This window comes from Saccopteryx leptura, chromosome 9 (assembly GCF_036850995.1).
Source record: "Saccopteryx leptura isolate mSacLep1 chromosome 9, mSacLep1_pri_phased_curated, whole genome shotgun sequence".
NCBI classification, from domain to species: Eukaryota; Metazoa; Chordata; class Mammalia; order Chiroptera; family Emballonuridae; genus Saccopteryx; species Saccopteryx leptura.
In genome coordinates, this window is record NC_089511.1 from 81,685,659 (window position 1) to 81,704,144 (window position 18,486).

An 18,486-nucleotide genomic window follows, 5' to 3' on the forward strand; every position below is an offset into this window, starting at 1 on the left:
GATCTAGGTCCCGGGGAGGCACACAAACATCCTAGAATGGAAGGGCTAAGTGTTAATAAATAAAGGGCTTTATCATTTGGAGCACAAATGGGATCCTTTTTCACAATTGCAGTATGAGAAATGGAAGACCTTTTCCTACCACCTGAGGAACCTGGTATTCCAGGTTCTGCCATGTGCAAAGAGATGCCATAAATACATCAACAGCCAGGAGCAAATCACACCACCAACAGGGTGGCCACAGGCAAGGGTTGGAGACATGGGCTGCTGGCGTGTGGACTTAGGCAAAGGGTTGATGCAAGAGGTGAAGTCACAGGACCCCTGCAGGGAGCAGAGATGGCAACAACAGAGTAGGCTGGGCGCTGCCGCAGTCACTGGAAGTCAGTTTCCTGGGGATGGTTGCAGTCGTGTATCAGCAGCTCAGGGGTCCAGACTGGTTACTAGAGCCATACACAGGGCAACACAGCTAAGGAAGAGGAAAGACGAGGGCAGAGAAGTGAAGGGAAGTCCATCCCACACAAAGCAGGTGAGGGGCTCTCCTAGGTCGAGAGCAGGAAGCATAACAGTGACCCCTGCCAGGTGGCTGCTCCCCTACCTCTGTCCTCACAGGCTGCTGCTGCCCCTGCAACCCCTCTACGTTTCCCACACCTGCCAAGAAATGCCAAGAAGCTCCCAGCTCTTTCCCAGTATCTGGGTATTCATGTTGAGGTAGAAGAAAGAGAAATGGGTACAGCTGGTTCTGGCTCTTGAAATTTGCAGATGCAGGTTGCTTTTGCAATAGTCGGACATCCTTGAGCCACTCAGTGTCTTCTCTGGCCCGTGGATTCCTGGATATCTGTAAAGTCTAGACACCAATGAGGCCCCACAGATCACAGGGCTGCAGTGAGGTGCAGGGAGGTCATGGACTGAGGGTGCTCTGTACACTTTCAGGTGACATGTGTGTAGTGTTAGGGATATCAGTGGCAGGCTTCCAGAACCCTGGTGGTGGTGAGTGACTAAGTCAACAAGGAAGAAAACCGCCCGTTAAAGAGTTCTCGGAAGACCAGGGCTGGGCAGCTGAGTTTCAGGTCAGTATAAATAGCCAGTGCCTGCCGAGGAGAGGCTAATTTGCCCGGAGATTCTTGAGTCCTAGAGGAAGCAATGGTGAGTGTCTCTGTCCCTGCCTCTCATTTGGTTTCCCATCTGTCCAGGGAGCATCCCCTGCGCATTCTGTGAGCTTATTTCATAGGTGTGGGGAAGGCAGTGTCTGTGCCGCTGTTCCGGTCCAGGAGGTGTGAGTGTGGGCATGAAAGGGGGCACAGTGAGGGAATGAGGGCCGCTCTCCTGCCCTTCACGCTGCCCCTTACATCAGTGGGAGATCTGCTTTCTGGGCTGGGGCGGGGGTGGGTGCTGAGTAGGATGTGACCCCTGCCCTGACCCCAGACGTCACTGTCTGGAAGCCCCAGCTGGAAATGGAGTTCCAACTCCTGTCTTGACTCCTGTCCATCCCTCATTTCTTCAAAAAAGAGGGTGGAAGAGAAACAGATGGGGTTTCACAGGCCTGGGTTCTGACCTATCCTGGTACTAGCGGCCTGTGGGACATCGATAAACATGCTTCTCTCATATCGGTACTTAAAAACAGAACAAAATATTTACTGGATCAGGTCACTGATCTCCATCCAACTTTTAGAGAAGACATTCTTTCCAATAAATTTCAGTCTGAAGTCCTGGCACAAACTGACCAGTGTGGGGATGAAGGGGCTGAGCTCTGCCCTTCCTCCACAGGCCCAGCCTAGAGGCCCCAGCTGAGTCCTAGGTCTAAAAACCTGGGAGCCAGCTCCCTCCGAGGCCGCTTTCTGCTCCCAGCCCTGCAACTCCCGTGAGCTCCTCCCACATTCATGGCTTTACAGTTTCCTCCCAGGAGAGGAGCCCACCATTGAGTGACCAGGTCCTGCACCCTCCCCGAACTCCATAGCTCTGAGTCCCTCTCACATGCCATTTGGACGCCCTATTGGACAACCGCTCTGTCTCTCCCCGAAGACTACCCTTTCTCTACTGAGCACGTCTCATCAGCCCCTGCTCCATGGGCCCCTCTTCTAAGTTGTCTCTCCAGCCGTTAATAAGGTCTCTGAGAGCTTTCAGCTGGGATCCATGTGGAACTTTCCGCATGGAGACAGCGTCTAGTCCAGGAATGGCAACTCAGCCGACGAGCATGTACCCATCTTGTGCTCAAGACAGATGTCACTAAGTGTTCTGGCTGAGTGGCTCTGGACTCTGGCTTCTTTTCAGACCTGCACTGCAGTCCACCGGTGCTAGTCCATCCAAGGCTACGAGTGACAGGAAACGGGTTTGCGTTTTTTGGAGCTAAGCCAACCCTTAATGACACAGACAGGGAGAAGGAGCTTCAAAGAGGGGAAAGGTCCTGCCCAAAGGCACTTCATGAGTCCTGCCTCCTGGAGGAATTCGACACTCTAGCCACTGTGCCAATGGCAGTGTGCAAGGATGTCACTAGGGACACACGGGGCATCAGAGAAGAGGTAGATGCGGCTTTCCCCGCGTCAGGGAGTCTGTAGGTAACTCCTGCCCTCCCAGGCCAGGCTGTATGCCTGCCTTGTCCTACCTCGTTCAGAGCCCTGCTGCTTCTGACCCCACAGAAGGGAAGAGGAGGTAAGAGAAGGGTTTCTCCTGACCTTCAGGAGCTGGGCAAGCACTTCCCGTGTTCTCCAACCAAGAGCAAATCTTTGCTCTTTCTCTCCACCTGCCTAGGCCATGCTACTCCTTCTCTCCGGGCTGATGCTGCTCACACAGCCTCTCAGCTCACTGGGAACAGAAGGGAAGAACTGTACTGAGAATTCAGTGACCACTGCTGCCTGCGCCCTGATCACATGTGGTGCTGCGGAGAATGGCCTGCCTGGTCGTGATGGACGAGATGGGAGAGAGGGCCCCCGGGGCGAGAAGGGCGATCCAGGTAGAGCTGGGACCCTGGGCTTGTCCAGGTGGGCAGGGGTGGGCATTGGAATGGTAACCAACAGAGCAACTCTGTTATATTCTGCTGTGGAAGCCTTGGAAATGGAAACCCACCCCTTTGGGAAAAAGAAGTCCCCTCCTAGACATTCAGTCCTCCTGAAACACCAATTACCAGTTGGCAAATCACTGGCTGCGCTGAGCCCCTGATGTGTCCCCATCACCCAGCAGCACTGATTCCTCCCCTGGGATGTTCTGATTCCTCTCACCCCAAGAATGAGCAGATGGCGGGTAATGACTGGTATTTGGGGCCCTCTAGAACCATGTTGCAACCTTAGCAGCTGTTCAATGTGGTTATGGTGCCTGTGCAGGCTGTTACACATCTAATAAAGCCTACCGCCTGAAGGGTGGGAAAGCATGAGGCTCCGTGGCTCCCTACTCAGGCCTGAGCAAAAGGATTGGCCCTAAATACTCTCTGGAGAGAAGGAAAGGGAGCTCACACTTCTTTGTCCAGCCCTGTGCTTGGGCATTCACTTGTGTAATGTGTGTACTATTTATAAGCGGCATATTATCTTTACTTGACAGGTAATAAAATTGTCACCCAGGGGCTAAATGCCACCCAATATGGAAGGTGATAAGGACATGGGCTTCTGTGTCAGACCAATCTGTGCTTGTCTGCTGCTACATCTCCACAGCAGGGAGAAGCCACTCAGTGTCCCTGCGTCCTTGCTCGTTTGTAAGTTGGAGAACATTTCCCACAGCATGACAAATAACTGAGCCAAGGCTTTATTTTGTTTTATTTTTTGTTGAGTCTTTGTTATAAGGTGGCATCTTCCTGCTATACCATCAGGTGAATTCTGTGCTTTCCAAAGGGACTGTTTGTAAGGCTTTTGTCCAAGAAGTAGTGCCCCCTAGGAGAGAGTCTGGGTCTGACCGGCAAGAGAGAGAAATCAATAAACCAGCAGTGAGGATGACAAAATCCTCCTGACACTGGGCTGGGACTCTGGATATTGAACAGTGGCCTTTATGTTTGTGGAGTTTGCATTTTGGTCTAAGGTGGAAGAAGACATTAAGCTGCAAATAATAGGAATCATGCCAGGCTTTGCAGGGTGGGGCAGGAGGAACTATCTATCTGTGCTTTACAGACAGAAGGGGCTCCCAGTGGAATGGGCTGGGGCTGGCGAAGGCCACCTGCAACTGGACTCACAGAAGGGTGGTATTTAAGGGGACAGCTCTCTCTTGGAGGCTCCCAGAAACCCTGAATTGAATCCTGGGGGCTAGGGGGCACTTACGTACAGCGGCCCTTTTTTTTTTAATTTTTTAATTAAATTTAATGCAGTGACATTGATAAATCAGGGTACATATGTTGAGAGAAAATATCTCTAGATTATTTTGACATTTGATTGTGCTGTATACCCCTCCCCCAAAGTTAAATTGTCTTCTGTCACCTTCTATCTGGTTTTCTTTGTGCCCCTCCCCTCCCCTAACCCCTCTCTCCTTCTTCACTCCCTCCCCCCTCCCCCAACCCCCGCCCCTGTTGCCATCACATTCTTGTTCATGTCTCTGAGTCTCATTTTTATGTCCCTTCTATGTATGGATTCATCTTAGTTTATTTTCTGATTTACTTATTTCACTCCGTATAATGTTGTCAAGGTCCATCCATGTTATTGTAAATGATCCGATGTCATCATTTCTTATGGCTGAGTAGTATTCCATAGTATATATATACCAAAGCTTTTTAATCCACTCGTCTTCTGACGGACACTTGGGCTGTTTCCAGATCTTTGCTATTGTGAACAATGCTGCCACAAACATGCGGGTACATTTCTCCTTTTCGAGCCGTTCTATGGTGTCCTTGGGGTATATTCCTAAAAGTGGGATAGCTGGGTCAAAAGGCAGTTCGATTTTCAGTTTTTTGAGGAATCTCCATACTGTTTTCCACAGTGGCTGCACCAGTCTGCATTCCCACCAGCAGTGCAGGAGGGTTCCCTTTTCTCCACATCCTCGCCAGCACTTATTCTGTGTTGTTTTGTTGATAAGCGCCATTCTGACTGGTGTGAGGTGATATCTCATTGTGGTTTTAATTTGCATTTCTCTAATGATTAGTGATGTTGAGCATTTTTTCATATGCCTATTGGCCATCTGTATGTCCTCTTTGGAGAAGTGTCTATTCATCTCTTTTGCCCATTTTTGGATTGGGTTGTTTGTCTTCCTGGTGTTGAGTTTTACAAGTTCTTTATAAATTTTGGTTATTAACCCCTTATCAGACGTATTGTCAAATATATTCTCCCATTGTGTAGTTTGTCTTTTTATTCTGTTCTTGTTGTCTTTAGCTGTGCAAAAGCTTTTTAGCTTGATATAGTCCCATTTGTTTATCCTGTCTTTTATTTCACTTCCTTGTGGAGATAAATCAGCAAATATATTGCTCCAAGAGATGTCCGAGAGCTTACTGCCTATGTTTTCTTCTAAGATGCTTATGGTTTCACGGCCTACATTCAAGTCTTTTATCCATTTTGAGTTTATTTTTGTGAGTGGGGTAAGCTGGTGATCTAGTTTCATTTTTTTGCAGGTAGCTGTCCAATTTTCCCAACACCATTTGTTAAAGAGGCTGTCTTTACTCCATTGTATTTCCTTACCTCCTTTGTCAAATATCAGTTGTCCATAGAACTGTGGGTTTATTTCTGGGTTCTCTGTTCTGTTCCATTGATCTATATGCCTGTTCTTATGCCAGTACCAGGCTGTTTTGAGTACAATGGCCTTGTAGTATAACTTGATATCAGGAAGTGTGATACCTTCCACTTTATTCTTCTTTTTTAAGATTGCTGAGGCTATTCGTGTCCTCTTTTGGTTCCATATAAATTTTTGGAATATGTGTTCTATATCTTTGAAGTATGTCATTGATATTTTAATTGGTATTGCATTGAATTTATAGATTGCTTTGGGTAATATAGACATTTTAATGATGTTTATTCTTCCTAACCATGAGCACAGTATATGCTTCCAGTTGTTTGTATCTTCCTTGATTTCTTTTATCAATGTTTTGTAATTTTCCGAGTACTAGTCTTTAGTCTCCTTGGTTAAGTTTACTCCTAGGTACTTTATTTTTTTGGTTGCAATGGTAAAGGGGATTGATTCCTTAATTTCTCTTTCTGACTGTTCATTGTTGGTGTATAAAAATGCCTCTGATTTCTGAGTATTGATTTTATATCCTGCCACTTTGCTGAATTTATTTATCAGATCCAGTAGTTTTTTGACTGAGACTTTAGGGTTTTCTATATACAATATCATATCATCTGCAAATAATGATAGTTTTACTTCTTCTTTTCCTACTTGAATGCCTCTTATTTCTTCTTCTTGTCTGATTGCTGTGGCTAGGACTTCCAGGACTATGTTAAATAAGAGTGGTGAAAGGGGGCACCCCTGCCTTGTTCCTGATCTTAAGGGGATTGCTTTTAATTTTTGCCCATTGAGTATGATGTTGGCTGTGGGTTTCTCATAGATGGCTTTTATCATGTTGAGGTATGGTCCCTGTATTCCCACTTTTCTAAGAGTTTTGATCATGAATGGGTGCTGGATTTTATCAAATGCTTTTTCTGCATCTATTGAAATTATCATATGGTTTTTCTCCTTCTTTTTGTTTATGTGATGAATCACATTGATTGATTTACGAATATTGTACCAACCTTGCCTCCCCAGAATAAATCCCACTTGATCATGGTGTATGATTTTTTCCATATATTGTTGGATCCGGTTTGCTAATATTTTGTTGAGGATTTTAGCATCTATATTCATCAGAGGTATTGGCCTATAATTTTCTTTCTTTGTGTTGTCTTTGCCTGGTTTTGGAATCAGAATTATGCTCGCCTCATAAAAGGAGCTTGGAAGTCTTCCTACCTCTTAAATTTTTTGAAATAGTTTGAGAAGGATAGGAGTTAGTTCTTCTTTGAATATTTGGTAGAATTCTGTTGTGAAGCCATCAGGCCCCGGACTTTTCTTGGTTGGGAGTTTTTTGATAACTGTTTCGATCTCATTTGTTGTAATTGGTCTGTTTAGGTTTTCTGATTCTTCCAGATTGATTTTTGGAAGATTGTATGTTTCAAGGAATTTGTCCATTTCATCTAGGTTGTCTAGTTTTTTGGCATACAGTTCTTCATAGTATTTTCTTACAATATTTTGTATTTCTGTTGTGTCAGTTGTTATTTCTCCTCTCTCATTTCTAATTTTATTTATTTGAGTCCTCTCTCTCTTTTTCTTGGTGAGTCTACTTAAAGGTTCATAAATCTTGTTTACCTTTTCAAAGAACCAGCTCCTAGTTTCATTGATCCTCTGTATTGTTTCTTTAGCCTCTATGTCATTTATTTCTGCTCTGATCTTTATTATTTCCTTCCTTCTACTACATTTGGGCTTTACTTGCTGTTCTTTTTCTAATTCTTTTAGATTCAGGGTTAAGTTGTTTATTTGAGCTTTTTCTAGCTTCTGAAAGTGTGCCTGTAGTGCTATGAACTTCCCTCTCAGCACTGCTTTCGCTGTGTCCCATAAATTTTGAGTTGTTGTATGCTCATTGTCATTTGTTTCTAGGAATTTTTAAATTTCTTCTTTGATCTCATTCTTAATCCATTCATTATTTAACACCCTGCTATTTAGTTTCCATGTGTTTGAGAATTTTTGAGCTTTTCTGCTGTGATTCATTTCTAGTTTCATGCCGTTGTGATCGGAGAAAGTGCTTGATATGATTTCAGTCTTCTTAAATTTGTTGAGAGCACTTTTGTGCCCTAACATGTGGTCTATCCTAGAGAATGTACCATGAGCACTTGAAAAGAATGTATATTCTGCTGCTTTAGGGTGAAAGGTTCTGAAGATATCTATTAAATCGAGTTGATCTAGTGTTTCCAATAAGTCTGCTGTTTCTTTGTTAATTTTCTTTCTTGAGGATCTATCTAGTGATGTTAGTGGGGTATTGAAATCCCTTACTATTATAGTATTGCTGTTGATCTCGCCCTTTAAATCCATCAAAGTCTGTTTTATATATTTGGGTGCTCCTATATTAGGTGCATAGATATTTATAATAGTTATATCTTCCTGTTGGATTACTCCCTTTATCATTATGTAGTGGCCTTCTTTATCTCTTACTATATCCTTTGTTTTAAAGTCCAATTTGTCTGATATAAGTATTGCTACCCCAGCTTTTTTTTCATTTCCGTTTGCATGAAATGTTTTTTTCCATCCTTTTACCTTCAATCTATGTGTGTCTTTTGTTCTAAGGTGTGTCTCTTGTAGACAACATATGTTTGGGTCCTGTTTTCTTATCCACGCAGCTACCCTATGTCTTTTGATTGGATCATTTAATCCATTTACATTTAAGGTTATTATTGATATGTAGTTGTTTATTGCCATTTTCTTCTTTAAAGGTGTATTCCTTTTTTTGCTATATTCTTTTCCCACTTTGATCTGTTTACAACAGGCCCCTTAACATTTCCTGCAGCACTGGTTTGGTTGTAATGAATTCCTTGAGTTGTTTTTTGTCTGGGAAGCTTTTTATTTCTCCTTCGATTTTAAACGATAGCCTTGCTGGATAAAGTAGTCTTGGTTGTAGGTTCTTGTTCTGCATTACTTTGAATATTTCTTGCCATTCCCTTCTGGCCTCAAGTGTTTCTGTTGAGAAGTCGGATGTCATCCTTATGGGGGCTCCTTTGTAGGTGATAACTTTTTTTTCTCTTGCAGCTTTTAATATTTTCTCTTTATCGCTTAGCTTTGGTATTTTAATTATGATGTGTCTTGGTGTAGGTTTCTTTGGGTTTCTCTTTAATGGAGTCCTCTGTGCTTCTTGAACTTGTGAGAGTTTCTCTTGCATTAATTTAGGGAAATTTTCAGCTATGATATGATTGAACAACATCTCTATTCCTTGTTCCTTTTCTTCTTCTTCAGGAACCCCTATGATGCGGATGTTATTTCTCTTTATGTTGTCACAGAGCTCTCTAAGAGTTTCCTCTGACTTTTTGAGTCTCTTTTCTCTTTTCTTCTCTGCTTTCATGCCTTCATTCCAGTTGTCCTCTAACTCGCTGATTCGATCCTCTGCTCTATCTATCCTGTTTTTAATTCCGTCCATTGTGATCTTTATTTCTGATATTGTATTTGTCATCTCCGACTGGTTCTTTTTTATACTTGCTATTTCTTTATTTAGGTGTTCATAATGACCATCCATTGTTGTTCTAAGATCCCTAAGCATCCTTACAATCATTATTTTGAACTCCGCATCTGGAAGTTTGATTATTTCCATATCACTCAGCTCATCTCTCAAAGGTGTCTCTTGTGGTTTCATTTGGGTTGCACTCCTTTGTCTTCTCATCATAGTGTTTTATTTGTAGAATTGGTTGAGTCTAGGCTTGGTGTTGTCTGCCTCCAGTTTTCAGTTGTGTTATTTCTAGGTCTTCTTGGGTTGGTATCAGCTATTATTTGTAATCCACTTTCGGATTTGGGCAGCTTTGAAGTCTTGATTTGTTTGTTTTCTTAACAGGTGATAGTCTTGTTAACTGATCTCAGCAGGGGGCTTCCTTGAAACTGTAACCAGGAATGCTGTGGGTGTAACCTGAGACGCTGAAGTTCTCTTCCACCAACTAATCTCACTGAGGGCAGGGTTTTTTCTCAGCTTCAGTAGGGGGAGGTGTATCTCAGATCTCCATGGAGACCTGAGTTATTGCCCCTCCTCCCCATTTCTTGTTTTCAGCTGTGTCTTGTTGCGCTAATTGGAGCTGGATAGATGTCCGGAGATCTCTGATCCGGAAGCACTTCAGCTCTGTTTTGTGAAAGGTTCAGTCCCTCCCCCAGCTATGGCCACCTCCAGCACGAATGAGTCAGCTTTTATATTTCGTTTCTTGCATACCTTAGCCCCACAGTCTGTCCCTCTCCCTGTCCTTTCCACTTGGGAGATAAGCTGGTCTTTTCAACCTACCTTGCTCCCTGATCGCCAGGTAAGTGGCTGTGAGCAGTAGTTTCTGCCCTTTTTCCTCTGTGAAATCCTCTCTGGGCTCTCAGCCTCACCCCCCCCCCTTCCGTTCCTGTAAGCAGAGGAGATTCAGGCATTCCTTACCAGGATTATTGTGGCTTCCTCTTTGCTTCTTGGTTTTTGAGAGCTGTTCTTGCAGTTCAGTGTTGGTTTTTCATGCTGATTTTTCCTAAATTGATTTGTATTCCAGTTTGGTGTTGAGAGCTGGGCGTCTGGGCATCCGCCTACTCCGGTGCCATCTTGGAGCTCCCCTACAGTGGCCCTTTTAACATGTGGCACGGAGCATGGCTGAAACCTCCGTTTCTTATGCAGGGGCCTCATGCATGTCCAGCCTGGAGTGGGGCCCTTGCTTGGAGCAGCAGTGGTGTACAGTCACACGGGCGACAAGGCCCCACACTGGCACCTTTATTTCAGGCCCTTCAGTCACTTAACCTTTAGGGCCTGAGGATTTCCTGGAGAGCTTGGAGCAAGCTTAGGACCCTGAGCAAGTAGGTCTGGGCAGGGCTTGGGGCCACGTGCCCTGCAGATCTGATGTGTGTGGTCCCATAAAGCTGCTGTAAGAGACAAGGTGAGGCTGAGATGAGAGAGCCGAGGTCCAGGGTGACGACCGCTGCTTTAGAGGAACTGCCTGGGACTGGTGCAGCCCTATCTCTCACTTAGCTCAATTCTTGCTGGTTTCTTCAGCTAGCAGTTTTGGGGACTTCTCTTTCTGTCACTGGAATGCTGTGTGGGGAGGCTGGTGTGGGATTGGGACCTGCCGCTCCTCAGAGGAAACACCACAGCTATCCCTCCCATTCTTTATTCACCACATATGGGTGTGGGACCAGCCTGTTCTGCGTCTTCGCCCTTCCTAACAGACTCTATGTGGCTTTTCCTCTAAATCCATAGTTGTAGGACTTCCTTCCATTCAGCTTGATTTCAGGTGGTTCTCAATGATGGTCGTTCTGTAGTTTAGTTGTCATTTTGATGTGGTTGTGGGAGGATTCAAGTACCGCATTTACCTGTGCCGCCATCTTGACTGGAAGTTCTCTGCTCATTTAAAATTCAGATTATTGGCCCTTTGTTATTGAGTTGTAGAAGTTCTTTATATGTTTTGGATATTAACCCTGTAGTAGATATATATGATTTGCAAATATTGTCTCCCATTTGGTAGGTAGCCTTTTCATTTTGTTAGTTTGCATTGCTATTCAGATTTTTAATTTTAATAGTTACTTCCACATTACTTTTGAAAGATTATGACAATTGATGCTTTCATTAATAGTGTAAGAGATGCCCACTTCTTTAATCCAAATGGAGATTTTAGCTTTTGTGTCTCAGGGTCCTGCTGGTCCTGCTGGTGCTGCCATGGTTCCCACCCTGCTCGTTACTGGTGCTCCCAGCTCTCCTGAGCATCCAACCAACGTGGGACCCAGAAGCCAAACCATGATCTCTTTCTATCAACAGGGAGAGACAAAGCAAAATGTGTTCTCTTCATACTATGGCCTATTATTGAGCCATACAAAGGAAAGAAGTACTGAGACATGCCAAAGTGGAAATGCTCAAAAAGTCATTCCAAGTTAAAAAAAAAAAGGACACAAAAGGCCATATTTTGATTGAGCCCATTGATATGAAATATCCTTAAGAAGTAATAGAGATAGAGAGCAGCATAGTGATAGCCAGGGCCTTGGGGGCGGGAGAGACGGGACAGGGTGACTGCTGAATGGCTGTGAGCTTTTCTATTGAGGTGATTAAATGTTTCTGAACTAAATAGAGCTGGTAGTTGCACGACATTGTGAAAGTGCTAAAGACCAATGAGCTGTATACTCTAAAAAGGTTCATTTTACATTATATACATTAACCTCAATAAAAAAGAAGAACCAAACTCACAGAATTGAGTGTAAGATTTAAAATATTAATAGCCATTGGCTCCCTTTAGTTTTTTTTGGGTAAATCTTCTGTAATCTTCAGCTTATGCAGCCTTTTCTTGAAGGAACAGGTCTATTTTAAAATGTTTGTTTATTTTTCCAATAGAAACATGTGCTCATTGAGATAAACAGGAGAAAGTGAAGATGACCTTAACTGTGCCACTGAGAACACATCTCAACACTTCACACAACCTTTCCTGTGGTTTTTCAGTCTGTTACACATGCACACACCGTACAATGTCTGCACATGTTTATGAAACAGAATCATAGCGAACATAGTATTTATAGGATACTTTTCTACCAGTGTACAGCAGATCATAATTTGGTCTGTTTTTTATTGGTTAAAGAGTATATTACTTAGCATAATTTCTTCAAGATTTATTCCATTCCCTGTGTGTTTGTGTGTGTGTTTCACATCTTTATCTATTCACCATCATGGACACAGGTTGTTTCCATTTCTTGAGTACTGTAAATAATGCTGCAATGAACAAGAGGGTACAAATAGCTTTTAAAATGAGTGTTTCACATTCTTTGGATAAATAAATTTAATTACTTTTATATTTTAGTCTTATTTTTGATTGTTTGAGGAAACTCCATACTGCTCTCCATATGGCTGCACCGCTTGACAATCCCACCTGAGTTCACAAGGGATCCATTTTCTCCACATCACCACGGACACTTGCTATCTTTTGTCCTTTTTATTATAGTCATTCTAACAGGTGTGAAGACATGTGGCGTGGGTTTTATTTGCATTCCCTGATGATTAGTGTCAGGTGCCCTCTCTGATATAAAGTTGGGTTCTAAGAAGGGGAAAGCTAGAGTCCATGGCCCAGGGTAGGTGTGAACAGAGGGCCTGCTGTGAACTCTGGGGCCCTGGGGTGGGGACAGGACAACGCATGAGGGTCAGTCAGGCCTTGGCTTGAATCTGCTGCCAGCTCGGGCACGCCTGTTTCCTCTCCTGTAATGGGGGTTGAACACCCATTTCCTGGATCACCAGTGACCGAGGAGTGTGGAGGTGGAATGTCTACACCCTGCACAACCCTCCAGAAATGCCAGGGGCCCACCCTACACTTGCAGGTCCTCCTAAGTCTGGGGCCAGTTTTATGCCCATTTCTTCTGCTGCTACAGGTTCACCCGGAGCTATAGGGCCAATGGGGTTGCCTGGACCAGTTGGTCTCATTGGGCCCAAAGGGGACAGTGGCTCTGCTGGAGAACCTGGACCGAAGGGAGATGCTGGACGACCGGGTGAGCAGCGGGGCGTGGGCTGCAATGTCTGCACGTGGTGCTGCTGCCCCTACATGGTGTTGGTTGGCATCCACACGTCCCGTCCCAGGAGAGGCTGTCTGGAGGGAGCCCTGGGTGATTTCCGGATGTCGCATTGCTACTGGGCTCCATCTAAAGAGGGGGCTGTTCTCTGACCTCTGCCACTGCTCCCACATCAAGCACTTCCGCCTCCAAGATATTAGTGCACTGACCGGGCTGGTCCATTCCACAGGACCTCCTGGACCTGCAGGTGTGCCTGGTCCAGCTGGAAGAGAGGGTCCCAAGGGAATGCAGGGCAACGTAGGACCTCAAGGCAAACCTGGAGCAAAGGGAGAGGCTGGGCCCAAAGGTAGGTGGTTGGTATGTGGCTGGTCTGGAATGGGGGAGGGAGAATGACGGTGGCACTCCGTGATGTGACCTGAGGCATGCTCATAGTGCCAGCAGGAGCCTAGAGCGTCAGCATCAGGTAGCTCTCCTGGAGAAGCCCGGCAGTGAGGAGCAGGGACTTCCCAGGCCCCTACCCCACGTGGACTGGCGGCGGAGGGGCTGCACCACTGAGGAAGGGATATGCACTGCACACAGTCTTAGCCTCATTTGTCCCAATTCGTCCCGTCCACAGGAGAAGTGGGTGCCCCAGGCATGCAGGGCTCTGCAGGGACAAGAGGCCCCATGGGTCCTAAAGGAGAGACAGGTGCCCCTGGTGAGCGTGGAGCCCCTGGCAATGCGGGGGTAGCAGGTGAGTGACAGAGAGGCTGGGGCAGGCCTTCAGTTCTCCTGTGTCCACCTGAAGCTGCTAAGCCTGTCCCTCGACCAGAAGCCGCGTCTGGCTGGGGCGGGCATGGCTGGGTGGCGGGGAGGGTCTGCGAGCATGGAGGGTGCATCTGGGCTTGAGGAACGCTCTGGGGAGGGCGTGACGAGCAGCAGGGACGGTCTGCAGGAGGGAAGGCGGGTGCTGGGTGATGGGAGGGTCAGTGTACAGAGGGTGCCTGGCTGGCTCGGAACAGACGGTCAGTGTGGGGGGGCGTGTTGCGGGATGTAGGGGATGTAGCCCGGTGCATGTCCGTGAGGGTGAGATGCGGGGATGTGTGAGGAGCTCCCCTACCACGTCTTCTCTGATCTCAGGGCCTGCAGGAGCCGCTGGTCCACAGGGACCCCTAGGTGCCAGGGGTCCCCCAGGACTGAAGGGGGACAGAGGTGCACCTGGGGACAAAGGAGCAAAGGGAGAGAGTGGGCTTCCAGGTAAGGTAGCCTCTCCTCGCTCTGGGTGCGCCCCTCAGGGGTGGAGGGAGGAGGGCTCTCTTCACTCAGGACAGCCCCTGTGCTCAGTGGTCAGCCCACTGCAGGGGTGGCTGAAAAGCAGGAAGGCTGACTGGCTGGAGGCAGGAAGGTCAGGCTCTGGTTTTAACTTCCGTTACTTGGTGGAGGGCAACCTGAGCAGATTTGCCGTTGATCATGGGATCAAGCAGAGCTCCCTTCAGTACATCGGGTGGCCCTGAGCATCAAGTAATCCGAGGATGGGAAGTTTCCGGGGAACATGCAGTCTTGTCCCCTGCCTCACCGCCAAAGGAACTGTAATCAGATTTCCAGAATTCGCAGTGATAATGTCACCTGGATCCGTGTCTGTCAGGTCAAGGACTTGCTCAGGGGCCGTTTGTAAACAAGGAAACTGCATTAAACCCCATGGGCAGGAGGGCCCAGGAGTGTCAGCAGAGGTGGACTTCCTGGGACCAATCAGAGCTGCTCACCACTGACCCCAATAGTGTCAGGACCTGGGCCCCCTTCCCTACAGGCCCAGACTCTGAGCAGAACCCTGGCTGTGCTGACCTGTCACTTGGCCTGTTCTCCTGCAGATGTCACCGCTCTGAGGCAGCAGGTGGAGGCCTTACAAGGACAGGTACAGCACCTTCAGGGGAGCTTGTCTCAGTATAAGAAAGGTGAGTTCCTGGACCTGGACCTGAACCTGAACCGGACACTAAGGGTCCGCCCCAGACCAGGTCTGTGTCTTGGTTTGGAGTTGGCGGGCCTGAGGCAGGCCTGCTGAAGGACTGGAGTGGGTCGGGACGATGGCTGGGCCGGTGACTGGGGCAGGGAGTGGAGCTAAGGGGGCGGGGGGGGTGGAGAGAGCAGTAAGCTGCATGACCAGAAGCTGAAGGTAAGGACAGATACCGGATGTAGCCCTCTCACCAGAGCAGTGCGCTGGCGGAGCACAGTGAAGCTAAGAGGCTCCAAGATCCCCCACCTTCACGGCCACCCGTGCTCTGAGCCAGATCAATGCCCGAGTCCAGTGAAGCTCAGCAGACCTCACCCCTGCAGGTCCAGTGCAGCTCAGCAGACCTCACCCCTGCTGCCATGTGCTGGTCCTGTCACATATGGGGACATCCGCCCACCAGGATGCATTTCTTATTTCTGTGGGTCTTGTTGTGCGAACACCCCAAGATGGTGCTGCCGAGCCCACAGCAGCGGAGACCCTGGACACTGTCCTCATAGTTGGGGCTGGGATGCTGTCACTGGGTTCAAGGCGGTGGTGGATGACCTTGGCATATGGCCCCTGAGAATCTCACCTGAGCCATGCCCAGGTCTGGCAGGGGCAGGCTGCCTCTGGGCCCTGGCCAGTGCCGGGCTCTCACGCCCCTCCCTGGGTTTCAGAGCAGAGATTCCTCCCTATCCCTGGGATGCTGAGGGGGCAGAGGCCTCCAGGAGCACAGACTTGAGGGCCCTGGGCCTTTGGGAATCTCCCCCTCAGGCCCTAATTTGCCCCACGTCTTCCCCTGCCTTCCATGAGGTCACTTTGAGCTCAAGTCATTCAGCAAATCTCGTTGATCTAAAGAAGAGTTTCTGAAGGAGGCAAGCCTACAGGGGGAGCCATAGGGAAGCTCCTGAGTTCCCAAGCCAGCTAAGTGCCTAAGTACCCAGGAGGGAGTTTCAGGCATGGGTGTGTCTCCTCCCTCCACAAACGTATCTGCATACGTGCTCACTCAGTCATGTGCACACTTATGCAAAAAGGACGACTTCTGACACTTACCTGCCACACATATGCTTACATAGCTCTGCTCCCTTGACATCATCTTCATACACGAGCACACACACATATGCAGGCACACACAGATATTCACACCCGTCCAGATGGCCCGTTAGTGCTCCCGTGCATGTTTAGATGGACACATGGCCATAGCGTGTATGCACATGCGGTGTACACACCCGGTCATGTAATGGCACGTGAATTCTTGTACTGTCCTTGTCCAGGGCCGCTCTGGGTGCCTTCAGTCTAGGCTCAAGAATTTGCCCCCAGAGCCCTTGTGGAAGGTGCTCGCAGGAGAAGGGCATGGGGTCAGGTGCAGCCTGGGCTCCTCTCCCCCCATGAGGAGAGGACCCTCAGTCCTCTCAACCCCTGAATGTTTCTGAGCACAAACCCAGGTGACAAAGGGATGGGAAATGAGATGGACTAGAAAGAGACAGTGGAAGGTCACACGGGGTATACTTGTATAAAACGTATTCCCACATTAGAGAAGAGGAATTAGAGACCGTGAATAAGGAAGTAGCTTAGCCTTGCCCACCGGGACAGCCACTGCCAAGGTGGGGCTGAACAGCTGCCCCCCTGACCCAAACAGAGTCTGTGCAGTGCTGGTTCTCGCCCCGCCCCCACCCTACGCACACGTCTCAGATGCCTTCCCCCCGTGCCCAGCACTCCGGCGTCACCCACATGCACACCAGGAGGTCAGCATTGCGCTGCACACAGTCAGAGGTTAGCACGTCGCTGCTCTCCGGTGGCCACTGTCTCCCTCCTTTCCCTCGCCCCTCACCCAGCACGGAGGCTCTCTGACAGTGCCACGTGCTCAGCAGGGTTCAGAGTGACATCAGAGCGAGCAGCCGAATTGCTTACTGTAAGCTCAGAGACTCCCAGGCTGCGCAGTGCCATTCCCAAGTTCAAAATGGTCTGACTAGGCCTAATTAGAAACCCAGTTGTGGCACGCAACATGGGGTGACATGGAACAAGCACGTCTCAGCTGTGTTCTCAGAACAAGTAAGGTTTAATCCCTAACTCTGCATTTTTTTTTTTTTTTTTTTTCTTTTTCATTTTTCTGAAGCTGGAAACGGGGAGAGACAGTCAGACAGACTCCCGCATGCGCCCGACCGGGATACACCCGGCACGCCCACCAGGGGCGATGCTCTGCCCACCAGGGGGCGATGCTCTACCCATCCTGGGCGTCGCCATGTTGCGACCAGAGCCACTCTAGCGCCTGGGGCAGAGGCCACAGAGCCATCCCCAGCGCCCGGGCCATCTTTGCTCCAATGGAGCCTTGGCTGCAGGAGGGGAAGAGAGAGACAGTGAGGAAAGCGCGGCGGAGGGGTGGAGAAGCAAATGGGCGCTTCTCCTGTGTGCCCTGGCCGGGAATCGAACCTGGGTCCTCCGCACGCTAGGCCGACGCTCTACCGCTGAGTCAACCGGCCAGGGCCCTAACTCTGCATTTGATGGTTCCGTGAAGCCGAGCCTCTTACTTAACCTCTGTGAGGCCAGTGTTCTCACCTGTAACTGGAGACCCCAGAACCACCTCCTCGGGCGCATTGTGCAGCTGGGGCTGCTCCGGAACTGACTGTCTCACTTATGACCTATCTGGTACCCTGACACCGGTGTGGGAGGCCGGGCTCTGGTTGGAGCACACACGTCCCCAAGCCTTGGCCGGGATCTGCCAGAACCCCAACCTGACTCTCCCTTTGTCCTAGCGGAGCTCTTCCCTGACGGCAGAAGTGTTGGAGATAAGATCTTCAAGACAGCAGGCTTTTTAAAACCTTTTCAGGATGCACAGAAAATATGCACCCAGGCTGGGGGGCAGCTGCCCTCCCCACGCTCTGCAGCTGAGAATCAGGCCCTGCATCAGCTGCTCGTAGCTCAGAAAAAGGGTCCTGCATTCCTGAGCATGACTGACTCCAAGACGGAGGGCAAGTTCACCTACCCCTCAGGGGAGCCACTGGTCTATTCCAACTGGGCCCCGGGGGAGCCCAACAATAGCGGTGGGGATGAGGACTGTGTGGAGATCTACGACACTAATGGCAAGTGGAATGATAAGTCCTGTGCAGAAACACGCCTTGTGGTCTGCGAGTTCTGAGCCGGCCAGGGTACATGGGCAGTGGTGGCTCAGGGTCCAGCATGTAGGTCCAGGACCTGGGTGCTGGCTACATTCCAATAAAGGCTGACACCTCTGCTGGCCAGGGCTCCTCCACTGAGCCATGGATGAGGCCAGGGGCAGGGCTCCTGTGGAACACGGCTCAGAATATAATATGAAACTGTCTTCACTCACTGGCAGACCTGTTCTGGAAAGAAGGGACCAACTTGCTTTTTCAGTTGAAAGAAATAAAATTATATCTTAAAGATCTTCC

General features: G+C 48.3%; 1 protein-coding gene across 1 annotated transcript; it reads left to right on the top strand.

Annotated features, from left to right (window-relative positions):
• The first annotated feature begins 1,017 nt into the window (after positions 1-1,017).
• LOC136380865 (pulmonary surfactant-associated protein D-like) lies at positions 1,018-18,486 on the top strand. The gene is made up of 8 exons (XM_066349081.1): positions 1,018-1,140; positions 2,743-2,944; positions 12,976-13,092; positions 13,343-13,459; positions 13,730-13,846; positions 14,233-14,349; positions 14,961-15,044; positions 17,833-18,486. The coding sequence occupies exons 1-8, from the start codon at positions 1,138-1,140 to the stop codon at positions 18,213-18,215; spliced, it is 1,140 nt and encodes a 379-aa protein (XP_066205178.1). The 5' UTR covers positions 1,018-1,137; the 3' UTR covers positions 18,216-18,486.